This window comes from Spinacia oleracea, chromosome 3, assembly GCF_020520425.1.
Source record: "Spinacia oleracea cultivar Varoflay chromosome 3, BTI_SOV_V1, whole genome shotgun sequence".
Taxonomy (NCBI): domain Eukaryota; kingdom Viridiplantae; phylum Streptophyta; class Magnoliopsida; order Caryophyllales; family Amaranthaceae; genus Spinacia; species Spinacia oleracea.
In genome coordinates, this window is record NC_079489.1 from 35,857,746 (window position 1) to 35,879,422 (window position 21,677).

The following is a 21,677-nucleotide window of genomic DNA, read 5'->3' on the forward strand; positions in this document are numbered from 1 at the left end:
AGATATAGTTGGAGAGTCTTCCACATATCTATGAACTGCTTGGATAGGTAAATCCAAACAAAGCATCACTAGCAACCTATACAGTTGAAGTAAAAGTAATTATTGCCTAAGAAGCAATAAAACAGGGTTGTTTAAAGTTCTTCACTGAACTTGGGTAGATCACCTATCTGCTGGCTTGATGGTTCTTCATTGAAAAATGCGTAGAACCACTCTTGAAGCAAGAAAAACGTCTGCTAACTTGATGGTTCTTCATTGCAAAATGAGTAAAACCACCATCGAAGTAAGAAAGACTAGATCACATAATAAACAAACTCGAAAAGATCTTATCATCATATCTCAAAGAACATTCGATGAAAAGGATGTTAAGATTGGCAAAGCATGATAACTAAACCTATGCAACAAGTGAGAAGCAACACTCACATTGTAGCACTGGAAATCAAGCATAGCTTTGAATTCCATGAATTGTTTTAGAAGATGGGTTTGAGGCCCATGGTTATAAAACATTGGGGTTGAACATTTATCATATATGAAATGTATTTTCATATTCCATTTAATCTTGGTTTAGTATTAAATGATGAGTCCCTTCAAATTTGACGATATATTCAAGATAGACTGTCAGGACCAGTCCTGTGACTAAGAAATGTCTATCAAGTGAACTTGAATGTCAAAGGTTGAAAATGGTCCCTAATCGGAGTTTTCTATAAAATTGGACGCATAGAAAACGTTAGACGATTAGAATGCAAGATGACTAGTAGTTCTGTTTCTTGAACTATGTGGACATGGCAATGTCATAATCATTTGCATAGATACTTACTTTGGGAAGACTAGTATCGGACAAGACCTATGAAACTTTACTGTAAGAGATGAAAGTCTGTCATAAGTAAATTTCATTAAATTATTAGACACTAAATCCTCAATACCTGAGTGATTTGAGATTACTTGTTTGAGAACTGGTTGCTTTGACGTTGACCAACCGTCGCACCGTAAAAGGAGGCTATAAAGGCAACGCTCAGGTAATCACCTATCAAACGAAGTCTAATCTCAAGATCGCAAGATTGGGATTGTCCTCCCATAAATCGGGATGAGATGCTTAAAAGTTGTACAAGGCCACTCGGAGAGCTAGAAACTGTGAAATGCATGGCCGTGCTCGGATGAATCATAGGCTATGATTATCTGTTTATTTGATCAGTTGAACTCTGAAACCGAGGAACACCTCTGGACATAATAAGGATGACAACTCTTACCTTATGTTCAAGAGCAAGCATCGAGCGACAAAGGAATTAGGAAATGCACACTTGTCCCTAAGGACAAGTGGGAGACTGAAGGAAATAATGCCCTTGGTCCAAGTATGCATTCTATGTTAAGTCTAATAAATGCGGTTCAGTATTAATTAACAAGTTAATAATTCAGTGAGATCAAGTGAGCTGAATGCCTAGCTAGAGGCCGCTTCAGTTCAAGTGGAATTAATGATATTAATCCACAGCTTACTCTTGACTGAACCCGTAGGGTCACACAAATAGTACGTAAACGGATCAAGTATTTAATGGCATTAAATACTCCATCTATGAATATTCGGAACCGACGGATCTTGGTTTCAGTGGGAGCTAAGATCGTCACAGGCAAGAAATGAATACTCCGGAAACGATGATATTGCCGGAAACGGAAATATGGATCGTATCGGAAATATGAATATTATCCAAGTCGTAGATGTTGCCGGAAACGGAAACATGGTACGTATCGGAAAATATTGTTGGAAATGGAAATATTACCAGAATCGGAAATATTGCCGGAAACGGAAATATTGTCAGAATCGGAAATATTACCGGAATCGGAAAATAATTCCGGAAACGGAAATATTAAATATTTGTTCGAAACGGAAATTAATTCCGGAATCGGAAATATTAAATATTGTTCGTATCGGAAATAGATTCCGGAAATGGAAATTTAATCGGAAGCGTATCGTACGAATTAGCATCGGACGAGGCCTGCCGGACGAAGGCCCAGCACGAAGCCAGGCCATCGCCCAGCAAGCACGCACGCCACAGCCCAGCGCGCACAAGGCCGCGCATGCGTGGGCCGCGCTGCGTGGGCTGCTGCTCGCATGCGTGGGCAGCCCTTGTGGCTGCCGTGTGTGTGTGAGTTTGAGCTCATGCGAGATTCCTGAATCTGCAAGAGTCAGTGTATGATTAAATGTCTATTCCTATTGGATAAATTGATTAAGTAGAATTCATGTAGAATTCTAATTCCAATTAATTCGCATCCTACTAGGATTACGATTCCTTTTCCATAACTCTATAAATAAAGGCCTAGGGGTCATAATTTATATACAAGTTTCAAAGTATTCAAAAGTGAGTTTTTTGAGAGAAAATTAAAACCCATCTTGCCCCAAAAGTGCCGAATTTTCTGAGTACCTTAAGGGCGATTCTAGTTGGTCAATCTTAAGGCGGATCCGGACGTGCTGTGGACTTTCTACGGAGGGACGACACTTGGAGTCCTAAAAGACTTGTTCTTGTTCGGTTCGGGCGCAGCTAGGGAAGGCACGCAACAAAGAGTATGCACCTAAACTATGCTAAATGATTATGTGTAAATAATATGTTTCCTGGGTTAATGGTTGTTTCCGCATGATTTATGTAAATGTCATATGTATCATAACCTAACATCCGCATCCGCCCCGCCCCATTGATATCCCTAGTCGAAGCTATTGAAAAGTAATTTCATAATATCTTTTCATAATATATATCTAGATAGTTGCTAAACTCAGTGGGAGCTTAGTGTTTGTCATTCGACAAACTAAGGCCCAAGTATAGATATATGTTTCATTGTGATTTATTCAAATGAGACACAAGGGTATTGTTTCTACCACGAATTTTTGAGAACATAATGTTTGTTTGCTCGAAATAATGTCCATTTGGAGATTCGTTTCCAAAATGACAAGTGGGAGAAAATAGACCTCGAAAGTTGATAAGGCGTATTTTCCGTCGTTGATAGAAAACAACCTAATCAAACAAAATTTATAAAACACCTAAACTACCGGCTATATTGGCTATAGCGGCAAGCATAGGGATCGTCCCATAGGAATGGATATGTTTGACTATTCAATCTATGCGTTCACAAGCTAGTTCGGAAGGAATTTGAGTTTTTTGAATTAAACTAATCAAACCTAGAAATGCAAACAAATAAAGAAACTCTAAAGGATTCGGGAATCGGCTATGGAAATCGAATCAAAGGAAGCACAAGGTCCAAACAATCATGAATATGCAAAGACATAGCAAGTAGGGGAATGAAAACTAATGACGAACCCGCCACCTCTCGGATAGGGAACGCTAAGCGTCTAATCCACGGAAGAGCTTTCGCTTAATCCTAGATTAAACTAACTAGCATATAATAGGAACTTTCATTCACTTGCACAATTAGGCTCACAATGTCTTGCCAAACCTAATCATACATTCCAATCTAATCCAATCGAATAGCATTCGCGACTACTACTCAACTAGTCATGGAAATCCTATCACTAATCACATTTAATCACAACATCAATCATGAATTTCCCCAAAACTTCTCCAAATTCAATCCCAAAGCTTCATCCCTAACCTCTAGACTAAACTACTCAATTAGCATGATTAACATCAACATTAAACTAATATCAATCCTAATCATGAATCTAATTGCAACAATGAAGCTAATTGAAACAATAAAATTCAGAAAATTCAAACCACAAAAATTGGGGAAAAATCAAGCAAATTCAAAATATCAAACTAATTCTAGAATTCAAGCATAAAATCCAAGCATAAACGAAATTAACATAGCAATTAAAGAATTGAAGAACAAAATCAAAAGAAGAATTAGAATTATACCTTGGAATGAAGAAATTGCATCAAACTTGAAGCACAAAATTGAAGAACAAAACTCAAAGCAAAGAGAAAAGAAATCTGAAAATGATGATTGAATTGAATTTAGAATCAAGAATATGAGGCTAAGAATCCTTAATCCTAATCTCTAATCTAATCCCTAGACTAATTCTAGAGAGAGAATTCTAAGAATTGCGTAATGAAAATCTAATTAAGCCTAACTAAGCCTGATTAAGCCTGACTAAGCCTGAATGAAACAATGCTACAAAATTCTATTTATACAATCCCCAAAAAATGAGAAGTTTAAACTCGAAAAGGGGATCCCGCGCAGCCGTGCGATCGGGCAGACCCAGGTGCGATCGCATCGGTGCGATCGTGTTGTGCATCAATGCGAACGGGCCCTGCGACGATTCTTCTCCTTCGTGCCGTGCGAACGTGCCCAACAACCGTGCGATCGCACGGCTGTAACTTGGCTAAATCTCAGAAAATCCTCGTGTGCTCGCACAAGAATTCAGTGCGAGCCCACCGAAATCCTGTGCGAGCGGGCTCCTCTGCGGTGCGATCGCACAAAATCACTCATAGTTCCTTCATCGATTTTCCAAATTTGTGCGAACACACACTTCTGGGGCACGAGCACACGAACCTGCTTGACTTTGGAGGCAACTTTGCTGACCCGTGCGAACGCACATAAATTCCGTGCGATCGCACGAACACTGTTCGAGCAATTCTCAGCTATTTTCCATCATTTTCAACATTTTTACCTGAAAAGTACAATGATGGAATAAGGGGATAAAAATTCAACAAAACTACGCAAAACTATCGAAAAGCTTAATAAAATTCTATAAAATCCTAGGCCTAGAGCGACATAAATGCCGCTCATCAAACTCCCCCAAGCTAACCCTTTGCTTGTCCTCTAGCAAAGCTAGAATGAGAAACGGGGAGGAGAATGAGCTTATTTATTAGAAATCAAAATTACGAAAATAATATCTACAAGAATACACACTAACTCACTTTCGTAGGAATCACGGTTGCATTTAAGCGCATGCAACAAGCTCTTTGAACCCCACAATCGCTCATGAGGGCGAGTGGGATCTCGCAAGGGTTTCCAAAGAGAAACACCCATAACTCTTCCAAAAATTTGAATCAAGGCAAGAACTAAAAATGAAAAACAAACAAGAAAAAGAAAGAAAAGAAAAGAAAAAGAACAGGAAGGAAAAGAAAATGAAAAACGAAACTACAAAACTCAAGATGAGGGCCTTTATTATGGAACAAGCACAAAAGAATCCTAATATTACTAACTAAATAGACGAATGCACGCTAACCAATGTCCTAGATCGAGTGAAAGATTCAAATGCCAAGCAAAGTGCACTAAGGGTAAGCACTTATCAATTCCCCTACAACCGAGCATACCACGTCAAATCTCTAGATCCTATCCACCCTTGAGAATAGCGTCTCGAGACACCGCGAAGGCGCCGGAAAATAAGATTAGGCTACCCGACATCTTAGCATGACAATCCCATTCCATAAACTTGACCAAATCCTCCCTCCACCGACAATGACTCAACTCAAAAGGGTCAAGAGGACTTTTTAGGGTGAAACGTAGGCTAGGGGTAAGGGTGTGGAACAAATTTTGGATGTGGTGCTCATACATAAAGTGAAGCGCAATGAATGAACTCAACTCAAGCAATCGAACCATAACAAACTCATACCACTTATTTGGGGTACCCCCAAGCTTATTCAACAACTATTCTAAACTACAACTCTTTTTGCACTTTTCTTGATTTGATTTTCTCTTTTTTTTGTGTTTCAATTGAAACTTTTCTCATGCCTTGTTTTCTCTATTTTTGGCTTTTTCAAAACTTTTATTTCTCATTTTTGCTTTTGCATCATTTATTCACTATATACAACATACTTCCCAAACTTTGCCATTCATGCCAATAACAATCATTCCTCAACTTTGCATATTCATTCAAAAGCTCAAGCATCATAACACAAAGCTTCACTATCACTTCTAAGGGTGAAAATAAAACAAAGGCTAATAGGCTTGTAATGTGCTTATAAGAAATGAAGGGTCAAGGCTCAAATGGCTAGCAAGGGGGCAAATGCAAACAAAAACATATGAGAGAAATAGAAAATAAAGTCCTAAACTAAAAAGGGAAATAGTCGCCGAAAGAAATGCCTCTATCGTCCCCTAAAGTAGTTCGGTCGCGGTCTCGGGAAGGAAATGGTCAAACTCGGGGGATAAGAAAGTCAATTCTAAGGATCCATGCCACTCAATATATGTATATGTGTTTGGGCTATTTTTAACATGAACCTCACATGGGAGCAAATACCACTCTCTCCGGTTTCAAGTCACTAGAGAGATCGACACCATCTTACCACAAGCCAAGGGTTCAAGACGCATGCTACCCAAAGTTCAACCAACTTTCTTAACACCAAATCCTAAATTCGACCCAAGACATTGAAAACCGTGCAACCATCTACCAATTAGGAATAAAAGCATTTTAATCTACAAGTTCCAATTTTATTTGCCCAAATCAAGAATAATGCCTAAAAAGCTAGAAAAGCTTGCCTTGACAAAGATCGAAAAGGAAAAAGAAAGAAAGAAATGAAAAATAAAATAAAGAAAATAAAACAAACTAAACAAGAAATATGCACAAAATCCAAAATATTCACAAAATCAAACAATCTATCACACAGAGATCAAAGTAGCAAACAATAGAATCTCCCCCCAAGCTCGAATTAGGCCATGTCCTCAAGGCCTAAAACGAAACTAGGAGGGGCACAGCTACCCATCCAACCAATGCCCCGCAATAAAGATGCCCAACCCAAAGAATGCATGTGAGTTAGAAGGATATTACCGGTGATGACGTGGGAGCAAGTCCCGCAAAGAACCGTAATAACGAACGAACTCACCAAGAAGAATAGCCGGACATGGCAAAGGAATGCAAAAATTTCCACATCAAGAAAGCTTGAGCCACAAAAAACTTCAAAAATCAAGAAAAATTAGTATACATGGGCCAAATGGCCAACACCCACGGGTTGCCTCCCGAGAAGCGCTCTTTTTACGTCATTAGCTTGACGCTTCTTACCTCTAGTAAAGACCCCGACAACGATATATCGCAATAGTTTTTCATATGCAATGGCAAACATATCTAATAGTAACAAGTAGGCAAGAGTCAAATGAGATGCAAGCACAAAGTAGAATGCAACTCTATGCCTACAAGGTGCGGGGAGCCAAAAATAAGAAAAATCAAAATGAAAAATAAAAGAAATACTCCCTTCTTCATGCTCCTTTAGTGAAGGAGAATCATTAGGATCAATGGAGGAAAAAGAATCCTCAAGCGGTGGGAGTTTTGACAAAAAGGGAAAAGAAATGGGAAATGAAGGATAAATGTTGACTTTTCTCTTTCGGAATGGGGAATGAGGGAAGGGAGTGGGAACAAGAGATTCACAAACAACTTCACTCACATCACATAAAGCACAAGAAATCTCAACATAAGATCCTTCATTCAATTTTAAAATATTTTTGTTGGCACACTCACTCTTTTCCTCAATTTGAATCGACTTAAGCACTTCGAGGCAAAATGGAGCAAATAGATTTTCATCACCATCATCGATGCACTCACTCAAAGAGGAACGAGTAGGAACAAACTCTTCGATACTCAACTCCTCAATGTCATGCATCAATGGTGGAAATGAAGCCTCAAACTCATCTCTCCTCCATGAAACTTCCTTAATAGATTCTTGCAATAGGTTAGAAATTCCCAAAAAGCCTTTTACAACTTGTTGGGACATGACTTCAAATGAATGCAAACAAGAATCTATTCTTTTCTCTTCTCGAATTTCAAGATACTTCATGGAAAGAAGCCTCTCATACAATGATATTGGATATTCAAATTCCAAAGCGCTTAGGAAATTGTCATGGAGAGGTAGAAGATCATAAAGCGGAATCGGCTCATCATTTTGAGAAAAAAAAGTATTTGCCATTTTTTCGGTTTTAAAAAAAAAAAGAAAATGAAAAATGAACTAGACTAGCGAACTAGAATGAAAAATCAAACAATGATGCCAGTCCCCGGCAACGGCGCCATTTTGATAAGTCGTATTTTCCGTCGTTGATAGAAAACAACCTAATCAAACAAAATTTATAAAACACCTAAACTACCGGCTATATTGGCTATAGCGGCAAGCATAGGGATCGTCCCATAGGAATGGATATGTTTGACTATTCAATCTATGCGTTCACAAGCTAGTTCGGAAGGAATTTGAGTTTTTTGAATTAAACTAATCAAAGCAGAAATGCAAACAAATAAAGAAACTCTAGAGGATTAGGGAATCGGCTATGGAAATCGAATCAAAGGAAGCACAAGGTCCAAACAATCATGAATATGCAAAGACATAGCAAGTAGGGGAATGAAAACTAATGACGAACCCGCCACCTCTCGGATAGGGAACGCTAAGCGTCTAATCCACGGAAGAGCTTTCGCCTAATCCTAGATTAAACTAACTAGCATATAATAGGAACTATCATTCACTTGCACAATTAGGCTCACAATGTCTTGCCAAACCTAATCATACATTCCACTCTAATCCAATCGAATAGCATTCGCGACTACTACTCAACTAGTCATGGAAATCCTATCACTAATCACATTTAATCACAACATCAATCATGAATTTCCCCAAAACTTCTCCAAATTCAATCCCAAAGCTTCATCCCTAACCTCTAGACTAAACTACTCAATTAGCATGATTAACATCAACATTAAACTAATATCAATCCTAATCATGAATCTAATTGCAACAATGAAGCTAATTGAAACAATAAAATTCAGAAAATTCAAACCACAAAATTTGGGGGAAAATCAAGCAAATTCAAAATATCAAACTAATTCTAGAATTCAAGCATAAAATCCAAGCATAAACGAAATTAACATAGCAATTAAAGAATTGAAGAACAAAATCAAAATAAGAATTAGAATTAGAATTATATCTTGGAATGAAGAAATTGCATCAAACTTGAAGCACAAAATTGAAGAACAAAACTCAAAGCAAAGAGAAAACAAATCTGAAAATGATGATTGAATTGAATTTAGAATCAAGAATTTGAGGCTAAGAATCCTTAATCCTAATCTCTAATCTAAGCCCTAAACTAATTCTAGAGAGAGAATTCTAAGAATTGCGTAATGAAAATCTAATTAAGCCTATCTAAGCCTGACTAAGCCTGAATGAAACAATGCTACAAAATTCTATTTATACAATCCCCAAAAATGAGAAGTTTAAACTCGAAAAGGGGATCCCGCGCAGCCGTGCGATCGGGCAGACCCAGGTGCGATCGCATCGGTACGATCGTGCTGTGCATCAATGCGAACGGGCCCTGCGACTATTCTTCTCCTTCGTGTCGTGCGAACGTGCCCAACAACCGTGCGATCGCACGGCTGTAACTTGGCTAAATCTCAGAAAATCCTCGTGTGCTCGCACAAGAATTCAGTGCGATCCCACCGCAATCCTGTGCGAGCGGGCTCCTCTGCGGTGCGATAGCACAAAATCACTCATAGTTCCTGCATCGATTTTCCAAATTTGTGCGAACACACACTTCTGGGGCACGAGCACAAGAACCTGCTTGACTTTGGAGGCAACTTTGTTGACCCGTGCGAACGCACATAAATTCCGTGCGATCGCACGGACACTGTTCGAGCAATTCTCAGCTATTTTCCATCATTTTTAACATTCTTACATGAAAAGTACAAAGATGGAATAAGGGGATAAAAATGCAACAAAACTACGCAAAACTATCGAAAAGCTTAATAAAATTCTATAAAATCCTAGGCCTAGAGCGACATAAATGCCGCTCATCAAAAGTCTTAGAGGCAAACAACAAACATAAATGGACATTCTGGAGGCTTTTCGAAGTTCTTTAGAAAATCCGAACACTTATTCTTTAAGGACTTTAGAAGTGGCTTTAAAGAATAGACATCTCTTAGAAGACTTTACAAGTGCTTCAAGGAGAACAGAATATTCAAAGGACTTTCAAGTGGCTATTGATATTCTATTGTTTGATGTTCTATACCCAAGTAGGCATAGAGTTCAAGTCACTGAAACTATGAGATTCTTCTATTAGATAGTGAAGAAACATGGAGTTCAGGTCACTGAAGCTATGCGATTCTTCTGTTAGATAGTGAAGAAACCTACAACTTGCAGTCAAACTATTATCATGTAGATTAATGAGTTTGTGACTTATAAGAAAGCTATGACGAAACCTAGATTACCTTAAATGGTTAGAGGCCATATATAGACTCAAATGTTTTAGATGGTTAAAGGCCATAAAAACATACTCAATGTTTTGATTACAAAATTGACATTTTGTTGATTTGCAAAATAGATTAAACACCTATTTGGTTGCAAATTGGTTTTAAGGATAAAAACCATCAAACATAGAATTGTGTTCACACACAAAGCTAGATTAGTTGCTAAAGGTTACAAGCAAATTCACGGCGTAGATTGTGTTGAAACCTCATGCGTAATCGTAATGCTTAAGTCTAAAATTCAAGCAATGATTGCATATTGGTACATATGGCAATTGGATGACAAAAACGAATTCCTCAATCAAATGTTGGAATAAACTATGTGCATGGTATGTCATAGGATTTGTGGATCCAAATAAATGCTTGAAAAGGAAAGCTAGCTTATAAAATCTAAGTATAGATTCAAGCAAGCAATTGGGAATTAGAAATGTATTTTAGTGAAGCTAATAGGTATTTTAGTTTCATAAAATGTACATGATTCTTATAGATATATAAGAATTTTAGTGGGAGTACGTAAAACTTAATTGGTCCTATGTGTATCACACACATATCTCTCTATTGTGAAATAACATTCAAATGCTAATGACTTAGATTTGAAGTTATTCATCAATGACGGACCAAGGCGAAACTTAGTGCATACTGGGTATTAAGATCCATTCACAAAGATCTTATAATATTGTTCTGGATTAAGTAATGGAATTTACTAAATCAAACACGAAAGACTCCATTGGAGATATTCGACCCATGTGAATAAATCTAAGTAAAGAATGTTTGAACTATGTATAAAAATTTACTAAGTTAAACATCAAAGGATCTAAGTAAGGTTCTTAAACCTATATTATATGTCAAAGAATTTAGCTGGATTCAGTATCTACTGAAATTGAATGAGCTAAAGTTACATGAATAGAATTCAATTAAGAATAATTCTGCAAAAGAATTTATCATGTATGATATAATATGAGGATCGCCAAAAATGTATCGTATGGCTTTAGGTATAACGAACATATACCAATCTCTATTGATCTAAGTGAAGATCAACTAGATTGAGATCAAGGAAAACTTATGGTACTTGAAAAGGTACATAAGATTAGTCTTGATTAAAGGAAATAAAGATATGCTAAATATTGATGCTACACCCATAAACACTGGCAAAAGATCAAGCAAGATTCCTTTGGAGTTAACCATTGACAAGGACGATCTAAAGAGCATCGTGTTTTGAAATGGGAACATGGATTGGAGACCATGAGTTGTTGCGTGGGAAATTAAATATTAATTTCTATGTTCTGAGATACAGATGGAAAGTCTTCCACACATCTATGGACTGCTTGGATAAGTAAATCCAACCAAAGCATCACTAGCAACCTATACAGTTGAAGTAAAAGTACTTATTGCCTAAGAAGCAATAAAACAGGGTTGTTTATGTTAAAGAGTTCTTCACTGAACTTAGGTAGATCACATGTCTACTGACTTGATGATTCTTCATTGAAAAATGCGTAGAACCACTCTTGTAGCTGGACAGACTAGATCACAAAATAAACATACTCAAAAGATCTTATCATCATATCTCGAAGAACATTCGATGAAAAGGATATTAAGATTGGCAAAGCATGATAACTAAACCTATACAACAAGTGAGAAGCAACACTCACATTATAGCACTGGAAATCAAGCATAGCTTTGAATTCCATGAACTGTTTTAAAGATGGGTTTGAGGCCCATGGTTGTAAAACGTTGGGGTTGAACATTTATCATATATGAAATGAATTTTCATATTCCATTTAATCTTGGTTTAGTATTAAATGATGAGTCCCTTCAATTTGACGATATATTCAAGATAGACTGCCAGGACCAATCCTGTGACTAAGAAATGTCTATCAAGTGAACTTGAATGTCAAAAGTTGAAAATGGTCCCTAGCCGGAGTTTTCTATAAATATGGACGCATTGAAAACGTTAGACGACTAGAATACAAGATGACAGTAGTTTTGTTTCTTGAACTATGTGGACATGGCAATGTCATAATCATTTGCATAGATACTTACTTTGGGAAGACTAGTATCGGACAGACCTATGAAACTTTACTGTAAGAGATGAAAATCTGTCATAAGTAAATTTCATTAAAATTATTAGACACTAAATCCTCAATACATGAGTGATTTTAGATTACTTGTTTGAGAACTGCTTACTTTGACGTTGACCAACCGCCGCACCGTAAAAGGAGGCTATAAAGGCAACGCTCAGGTAATCACCTATCAAACGAAGTCTAATCTCAAGATCGCAAGATTGGGATTGTCCTCCCATAAATCGGGATGAGATGCTGAAAGTTGTACAAGGCCACTCGGAGAGCTAGAAACTGTAAAATTCATGGCCGTGCTCGGATGAATCATAGGCTATGATTATCTGTTTATTTGATCAGTTGAACTCTGAAACCAAGAAACACCACTGGACGTAATAAGGATGAAAACTCTTACCTTATGTTCAAGAGCAAGCATCGAGCGACAAAGGAATTAGGAAATGCACACTTGTCCCTAAGGACAAGTGGGAGACTGAAGGAAATAATTCCCTTGGTCCAAGTATGCATTTAATGTTAAGTCTAATAAATGCGGTTCAGTATTAATTAACAAGTTAATAAATTCAGTGAGATCAAGTGAGCTGAATGCCTAGCTAGAGGCCGCTTCAGTTCAAGTGGAATTAATGATATTAATCCACAGCTTACTCTTGACTGAACCCGTAGGGTCACACAAATAGTACGTAAACGGATCAAGTATTTAATGGAATTAAATACTCCATCTATGGATATTCGGAATCGACGGATCTTGGTTTCAGTGGGAGCTGAGATCGTCAAAGGCAAGAAATGAATACTCCGAAAACGATGATGTTGCCGGAAACGGAAACATGGATCGTATCGGAAATATAAATATTATCCAAGTCGTAGATGTTGCCGGAAACGGAAACATGGTACGTATCGGAAAATATTATCGGAAATGGAAATATTGCCGGAATCGGAAATATTACCGGAAACGGAAATATTGTCAGAATCGGAAATATTATCGGAATCGGAAAATAATTCCGGAAACGGAAATATTAAATATTGTTCGTATCGGAAATGAATTCCGGAATCGGGAATTTAATCGGAAGCGCGTCGTACGAATTAGCATCGGACGAGACTTGCTAGACGAAGGCCCAGCACAAAGCCAGGCCTACGCCCAGCAAGCCAAGCGCCCAAACACACGCTGCCAAACCTCGCCAGGCCCAGCAAGGCATGGTGCGCGCGCGCGGGCTGATGCTCGTGGGCTGCGAGCAGCGCCAGCTCGTGTGGGCCGCAAGGCCTGCGCGGGTTTGTGCGATGCTCGTGCTCGTGCAACGTTTGTGTTTCAATACAAATCCTAAAGCTAATGGAATTTGTTCTATGATTAAATCCTAATCCTAATAAAGATAGAATTTGTTTAATAGAGTTTTAATAAGATTCTAATTAAACAAATTGGTATCCTAATAGGATTCCAAGTCCTTTTCCATAACTCTATAAATAGGTGCCTAGGGTCACAATTTATGAGACATAATTTCAAGTATTCAAACAATAAAAAGCTAAGATTTTTAAGTAGAAAAATCAGCCATATTCTTGCCCTATTAGCCGAAAATATATAGTACCTTAAGGGCGATTCTAGTTGGTCAATCTTAAGGCGGATCCGGACGTGTTGTGGACTATCTACGGAGGGACGACACTTGGAGTCCTAAAGACTTGTTCTTGTTCGGTTCGGGCGCAGCTAGGGAGGGCACGCTACAAAGTGTATGCATCTGAATTATGCTAAATGATTATGTGTAAATAATATGTTTCCTGGCTTTATGGTTTTTCCGCATGATTTATGTTTATTCATATGTATCATAACCTAATAAGATCCAACAATCTAGAAGGAAAAACGTGTACTTTCAAGTTAATGCATAAATATGTTTCTCGAAGTTTCACATGCAGCTTAACAAGAGCTGGGCAATCAAAAGACTTGCAGATATTCAGCAGAATTAGAATATGAATATTACAGTTGTTGAAAGAAACTATCTATACTAATTGACCCTTACCATGATGGTATTTTTGTTAATATATCGCATATTAGCTTTCACATCAGCCTGAAGTTCACTAATCACAAGAAGACGCCAAAGTTTAATGTTGAAATACTGGGAAGCTTTGTCATATGCTGAGTGGGCAGATACAGGGATAATCCTACACTTAGCAGAAAAAAGAAGAAAGGGAACTTTCGGTTAGTTATTAGAAAGGCCAAGAAAATCCCTATGAAATTTGAAGTCAAAAGAAATGCCATACACACATACATTTCTGGTTTTTTTATTCCCTTCTTGGTTCTCATATAATCGCGTGAAGATTTGACAACCAATAGTATACTCTCGGTGCCTCCTGAAGTCATGCTTCCACATACTTGACCTCCAGAAGCCTTTTCCTTACTTCCAAGTAGTGCAGCTGTCATTGCAACTACTTCTGCCTCATAATGAACGACACTTTGGAAAACATCCAAATGTAACGGGTTGGTATGTGCAAACCTGGCAGAGATTGACCATATTAGACCAAACATATATCCACAAGGACCTAAAATGGAAAGAAAACAAATCGCAGCTTATGATACAGATCAGCAATTGTGCAAATGCAGCAGTGCATGCACAAATGGAACAAGATCTGTGGGTAGCACCACATTAGAACTGACATAAAGCTGTAAGAATAGGAATTCTCAATTCTAATTTGGGTTAACTCATACGAGTAGAGCATTAGATGCATCGTAGGAATCAAACAATAGTGTCTAACTGGATAAAGTTATTATTCACTCACAAATATAGCTTAGTATTCAATGTAAATACTTGGAAATATAGCTTTGTAAAATATGTAATGAAAGATATTTGAACAGAATACTTGCAAGTTCCGGCAGCATGGATGAAAGATAAACATGCTCTATATAATTACATTTTAATGAAAGAAATGTGCATATTTTCAGATTTTCTACTACAACAGGCGAGTTTATTTTAAATAAATCAGCCCCTTCATTCAAAACAACATCTTTGGAAGAAATACACTCAAAACAATTCAAGGTCCAGTCTACCAGCTATATTCAACAGCAGAATAACTAAAGATGAAAGTCTTAACACATCTTTGCTTCAAAGAAAACCCATATAGAAACTGTAAACTTCTACTGAGCCAACCAGTTGAAGCTTAGCTAGATTCTAGTAGGAAATAGATGAAATAACATACCAAAACAACAAATCAGTAAACCATTTCTGAGTAAGAGTTACAATGTACTGAAACTATAAAGTTGTGGGACAACAAATCCAATTTAGCCTATTCCCTCAAAATAAGTCTTTTTGACATACAATACACAAAATCATGTTACAACACACCAGTTAAATTGTACTGCAGGGTAGCAAACGTTGTCTTGAGACAACTTTTTCTTCAACGATTAGCCATAAAAGAACCAAATGATTTAATGTAATATGGCAACAATAATGGTAATTCAACTCCGATTTAGCCCTTAATCACCAGAACATGAAAACAAATTAAATGCCTGAGGTAAAAGAAGTGAAAGTAGGCTTAGAAGATGCTCCATGAACTCTCTCCTTAAATTAGTTGTTTAGGTGACATATATTATATATTCGAATCCCGCGAGGTTCCTCTTCGTCTTGATTTCAGATATTCAAGTCTCAAATATTTATTTTCATCGACTGAAGCAAGAAATTCAAGTTCTGGATGGAGAAAGTACACCTTCTCATCCTCCCTAGTTTCATTATTGAAAGATGGTCTCATTAAGATTTTTTTCACCAGTTACCAGCTATGATTATCATGACATGAATAAATGTGAATCTATCAAATATAAAATTCTCTCTCCTGGCTCCCCCCCCCCCCCCCCTCTTCTTCTATTACGCATTTATATCCTACGTACTCTTGTTTGTATTTTCCAGGTCCGTGAGTTTTAAATTGTATCCTCCCATCCTTTGACTGGATCTACCAATAATTAATGAACAAAGTAGCTTCCCAGAAGATAAAGCTAAGCTATTGGGTACCAAATCTCCGTGAATAGCTGAATTCGAAGAAGTGAAACAGGGTAAAAAAAATTAGAACATGAACCTGTGCATTATGTAGTTGGACCAATGATAACAACTCTGGCCTGTCAATCTCCTCATCAGAACAGAGAAACCTCTGCTGCCTTCTCATATTCAAGCACTGCCTGAAAGACAGCTCTACAAATTAGTAAACAAATCCACGTGTGTTTAGTTAAAACCAAAAAAATAGATACTAAAGCAACTTTTTGAGGCCGACCCAATCTCTGGTATATTAAGCCAAGTAAAAGGTGAGAATGTGCAATTTTTAGAGCTTTCCTTGCCACATGTATCAAACCTTACAAACGTAAAAATATTTGTAACGTTATAAACAAAAATAAGCAGGTATCCCAAGAGATCATTAAACAATAGCTAAACAACATTTTAGGGTCCATCAGAATTTATTTCTTGATGGAAGTCTTAATCCTTAAGGATCTAGAATTCAAGATATATTTGGAAAAACCAATACTGCCTCAATTAGACTTCCATAAGAATTTCTTTCTTGAATGGAAGAACCCATATTATGGGTCTAGAATTCACAATATGACACCTACTCTAAAAGAACCTTAAACATCTTCCTTAATAGCCACGTTGCCAAATTCCAATTATCATTGCCTCGATGAGACTATTATTATAATTTCTTTCTTGAACGGAAGTCTTAATCCATATTATAGGTTTAGAATTGAAGATATATTTGCAAATTTCTACACCAATCCCAACATAGATGATTCCGCACTTCCGTGGTGCTTTCACATGAAGCAATCCAAAGTTCATCATTCCAATATTTATGATTGATACATCATTAAATCGGAAAATCAGCATCTTAACCGTTCTAGCTTCTAGGTAATCATTTTATCCAACATAAATGATACAGGGGTCCCACAAATATAATACAAACCAAAACAATATGTACGAATAGTATTATTTTCTCTTCATGACTTAACAACCCACCCACCTGAGCTAAAAAACTCTACAAAAATTGACCACATCAGTAAATAACAACAGTTCTAACTCACTGGAGTACAGTTCTTAGTTCTTACGCTTTGCAATTATGTACCACCAAAATTTACAGTCAGAGAGAGTGGCAACTTCTATACTCATCTGCTTAAATTTATACATCTAACAGCGTTCTGAAAGTATTTACACATTCTGGAATTCTGGATCATAAACTTCTTAATTCCACTAAATTCCGACCTTAATCCTTAAACATGGAAACTGTAAATTGTAAAACACATATACTGTATATCCAGAAGCCTAGTAGAATATAACTACATAAAACAACGCCATAATCAACTTCAGAATATAACACCAGGATTATGACCACTGCCATCTTGAATTCAGCACCTCAATATGACGATATTCATATTATACACGAAAATCAAACTTTGGAGCTAAACACCACAATCACAAGCAGCGCAATCTCTCCCCCTCCAGATACTGCCACGTCCTTATACATGATCTCATCCCTTTTTGCCACGCTCCTCTTTCCTCTTTCCTCTTTCCTCCGATTCCTTCACCCTTCTTCCTCATTCAAACTTCTTTGGTTTCTTCGCCCACTCTCGGCGGTGCTTCTGTTTCTATGGATCCTTAACCCTTGCCCCTCTCCTCTTATCTCCCATGTCTTTTTGTCAACTGCCGTTCGTCATCTCCGTTGCAAGGTTTTCAATAATACCTTTGATGCTTGTAAAGCAAGACCCACTTGCGGTGGGCGTTCATTTGCTTATAAACATCGAAGATATTATAGGGAACCTGATTCAAATATGGGGTCCTGTTCTTTGGATTCGCCTGCTTGCAATAAGGGGTCCTGTTCTTTGGATTCGCCCGTCTCCGGTTGCTCGGTGAGTGCCTTTTTTCCCGTTAATTTGGTATCAGCCCTTATTATCCTGTTTTGATTTATGCTTGCTTGTTTATTGTTCTTCAATGTTGCCAAAGTCTTTGTTTTGATTCCTGATATCAGTCCTTATCCCCCGAATTATTCGATTTGTTTTCTTGATTGTATTTGTAATTGTGCTCTTCAAATTGACCAATGCTCTTTTGGTGTTTTTTATTGTGTTTGTATTCTGCAAATTGGGCAATCCTCTTTATTTTCAATGTTTTCCCAGTTAGTGTTCTTGACTGTGTTCTTCAGCTTGACAATAATTATGTTATTTAATTAAAGTAATTGTGATTAGGCCTAATAAGGTTTAAATGAGATTATGTTATCTTCCCGTTTTAAGCTTAATTTCAAGTTTTGCCTTTTTCTATTCTTTCAGTGATCCCTGTTTCCATTACCTTTATTGTGTTATTATTACAGGATTTGTTTGTTTGTGTGGTTTTTTTTTTAAAAATGCTCATTTATGATTGTTTCTCAACATTTTTGGTATAAATTTCTTGTAAATTCTCTGAAACAGGCGGAGGAGGTGGCAGGAAGAGGAACAGGATGGTATGCCCGTACAGTCTCCTTTCGAATCTCCTCCTTCCTCTGTCTTCCTCTAAAATATTTTTTAATTTCGATTTGGGTTTTTATTTATTTTTGGTAAAAGGGGAAAGAAAGGAAGAAAGTAGCTATATTTTTTGTTCCCAGTATTGGGAGTTAGTTTATTTGGAGGGTTTTCGGTGGGGTTTTGTACCAGACATGGCTCTGGGAAAGATCACTCTTCTCATTGGTGCAGGTTTATCTCTTCTCCCTCTTCTTTGTTAATTATGAATGTTGTGAGTTTGTATTGATTTTTGTGTGGTTTGGTTGAATTTAGTTGCTAATTCAAGAGGGTTTTTGTTGTTATTGCAATTGGATGAGGATTGGTGAGATATGGGTAGAGGTTGAATTGTTTTATGGGGTAGTGAATTGGGCATTACTTTTGTCGAATACCTTGTGGGCATTGTTGTTATTGCCCTAGAAAACCCCTTTTCAATTTTCTATTTTTGGGTTGTTTTTGCATGAGTCATTTGCTAACTGTACCTCAAGTTCAGTCCATTGGATTGTGGTTGATTGGTTGGATGGTGGTGGGATTCAGTCGAGTCTTATTTTGTAAGAGTTTTTCCGAGCTGATGATATCTATGGTACTGGAACTTGATGTTAATTTTGTTGACCCTAGATATTGTGGATATTGTGCTACCGGAAAGGGGTTTCCTTACAAATTTGCGCTGTTAATAGTTCAATTTTGGGGGATTTTGTACTGTTGTCTTTATTTTATTTGTGAAAATGTACTTGCTTAAATTAAATTGATCATGATGTTTTCTTATATTGCCTGTCCGGTGAATTTGTTGACATCCTCGAAAGAAGAGATCAGGTCAGGGATTTGCTAAGGTAATTGTTGATTTTTTATTTGTTAAATTGATTGAATTATCCTGATGTTTGATTGTTGATTGTATTAATTTCTATAATGTTTGAAATTGTGGATGTTATAATTAGTTGGAATTTAACTTAGTCAAAAGCAAGCACGTGGTGATTTGGTTAAAAATATGGCTTTAACATGTATATTTTTGTTACACTTTACTTTATTGAGCTATATGATTGTTAGATCAACTATATTACCCTTTTGTTACTGCCTCTTAATGAATCAGATTGCCTCACATATTCTGTATTGTTATTTCTAGATATATAGTAATGTCCATTTGATGCGGCACCGTGCAAATGACAGTTATCCAAGAAGGAAATCGGTGAGCATTACATATTTTTTTCTTTTATGATGTGATATCTTGGTCTGATATATTTCTCTTCTTCTCTGTAAACATCATGTGGATCACAAGCGATCAGGGTAAAATAGCCCAGGGAAAAGTACTGAAAATCTAACTGATTTTCTGAATCTAAAATCTAACTGACTTTCTAAAATCTACCACTAATCTGATCTTCCCGGACATAATGCCTATGCATATGATCTCCCGTTCCTTATTGGATCATACTAATGGCCCCTTTATATGGACAATACATGCTATAATGTTGTTTTTATTCCTGCTTTCTACAGCATATGCTTGAGTTAGGTGTCAATCCATGCCTCTGCAGGTTATGTGCTGAGTGTCGTAGGTTAATCTAATTGTTGTTTTCGTGGTGGTTATCTGGTCTTGTGTTCTTGACTATTGAGCATTGTACCGAGTTTTACCAGGGTCTCCTTTTTCTCATTCGTCTCTCTTGTGTGTCGTGTTTGGGTTTTTTTATTTGCTTCCTGCTTTTTAAAGATATTTTGGAATGCAGTAGCCATTTAGGTGTATGTTGACGTAATTGTTCCTGTCTTCGGTTTAGCTTTTGTTATGCTCTCTGCCTTTGGAGTTTGTTTTCGCCTCCTAAAGGTCGGTCCCTTTGTTGTTACATATAACATAAACGACTGTAAAGGAAGATTCACCAAGGTGGTCATACGAGTGATGCATTATCAAGGTTAACTAAATGTTTATTAGTAGCTCGTGTTCCTATTGACATTCCTTTGCCTACGAGGAAGATCTCCAAGTTGGTCATACGACTGATGCATTATCAAGGTTAACTAAATGTATATTAGTAGCTCATCGTCGGATGGTCCTATAAAAGTTCCATTTCCTATTGGGTATTGGTCGTCCTAGATTAAACTGATTTCTCTATGGCTATAGGGAATGCAACGTACATTTATGTGTTCTGTTCAGATTAGCCTCTTGCCTCTGTAGTGATTTTCTGTTTTTAGTTTTCATTTACAAATATTTCGTGCGCTTAGCGTTTGTCTCAACCTCATCTAGACAGCCTCTTTTATATTAGCTTTCTGATGTTCCTGGTTAGAGCTGCAACTGCATGTTTCCTGGCAGTACCCGCCAAGCTGTTTTTGGGTATGTTATTTTCTACATTTAATTTTTTCAGATTTTATTGGTTAAGTTGTTCTTTTTTTTATATATATATAATGTTACTGGGCTTACAGTGTTTTTCTTTTTGGCTCATTGAATTGTTTAAAGAGAATTGAAATTACAACAGAATAATCTAGCTGCATCGATTTTTTTGTTTTGTCAGAGGGAACAATATACCGGAAATCTAACATGCGAGCCAGTAGCATGAGAGCTACTGCTACAGAATGACTTTATGGAGATAAGGAAATATGTTCTGAAGTTGCTTGTCATGCATAAAAGGCATATTCCTCGTGCTACTGCTACAATTGGAGCAGTGCTGAACATTTTTCAGGCAAGCATGCACATTTATGATCTTCTTGGTATTTCTTGCAACTCTGCATCCCCTTGTACATAATTTTTGTGATTAACAATAATTATACCAATACATACATTCCCAACTTCTGTTTAAAAAAAGGATATAGGGGGTTCTAGAGAGGGGTAAAGAGTACGACATAGTTCAAGATAAAAGTTAGAGAGAGGAGGGTAGAGGGAGTGAAAGAGGGGGAGGGGGTGGGAGGGATTGGGGACTGGGGAGAATATGGATGGTACTCCATTTGAACCTTAAGATATGATTTGAACCTAGCTAGGATGAATCAAGTGCTAAGATTTTTTGTT

At 37.2% G+C, this 21,677-nt stretch overlaps 2 protein-coding genes across 10 annotated transcripts in view; one reads left to right on the top strand and one right to left on the bottom strand.

The window, feature by feature from the left end:
* The window catches only part of LOC130469629 (sphingosine-1-phosphate lyase-like), a 52,032-nt gene extending 34,672 nt beyond the window's left edge, over positions 1–17,360 (bottom strand). Inside the window, exons 1-7 of the mRNA XM_056839026.1 lie at positions 17,282–17,360; positions 17,197–17,211; positions 16,270–16,382; positions 15,400–15,452; positions 15,251–15,303; positions 14,475–14,745; positions 14,226–14,367 (exon numbers count right to left, since the gene is read on the bottom strand). Coding sequence (XP_056695004.1) covers positions 14,226–14,367; positions 14,475–14,745; positions 15,251–15,303; positions 15,400–15,452; positions 16,270–16,382; positions 17,197–17,211; positions 17,282–17,360 — 726 coding nt within the window. The remainder of the gene's footprint in view (positions 1–14,225; positions 14,368–14,474; positions 14,746–15,250; positions 15,304–15,399; positions 15,453–16,269; positions 16,383–17,196; positions 17,212–17,281) is intronic.
* Positions 17,361–17,647: 287 nt separating this feature from the next.
* LOC110787005 (uncharacterized) lies at positions 17,648–21,353 on the top strand. 9 transcript variants are annotated; one of them, XM_056840148.1, is made up of 6 exons: positions 17,648–18,079; positions 18,632–18,663; positions 18,764–18,892; positions 19,818–19,880; positions 20,922–21,008; positions 21,187–21,353. In XM_056840148.1, the coding sequence occupies exons 1-4, from the start codon at positions 17,859–17,861 to the stop codon at positions 19,823–19,825; spliced, it is 390 nt and encodes a 129-aa protein (XP_056696126.1). In that variant the 5' UTR covers positions 17,648–17,858; the 3' UTR covers positions 19,826–19,880; positions 20,922–21,008; positions 21,187–21,353. The 9 variants fall into 9 exon arrangements, 5 of the variants coding, with proteins under 5 accessions (XP_056696126.1, XP_056696125.1, XP_056696128.1 ...); XR_008930325.1 differs by having other exon boundaries at positions 18,632–19,527; XM_056840147.1 differs by having other exon boundaries at positions 19,818–21,008.
* Positions 21,354–21,677: the final 324 nt, after the last annotated feature.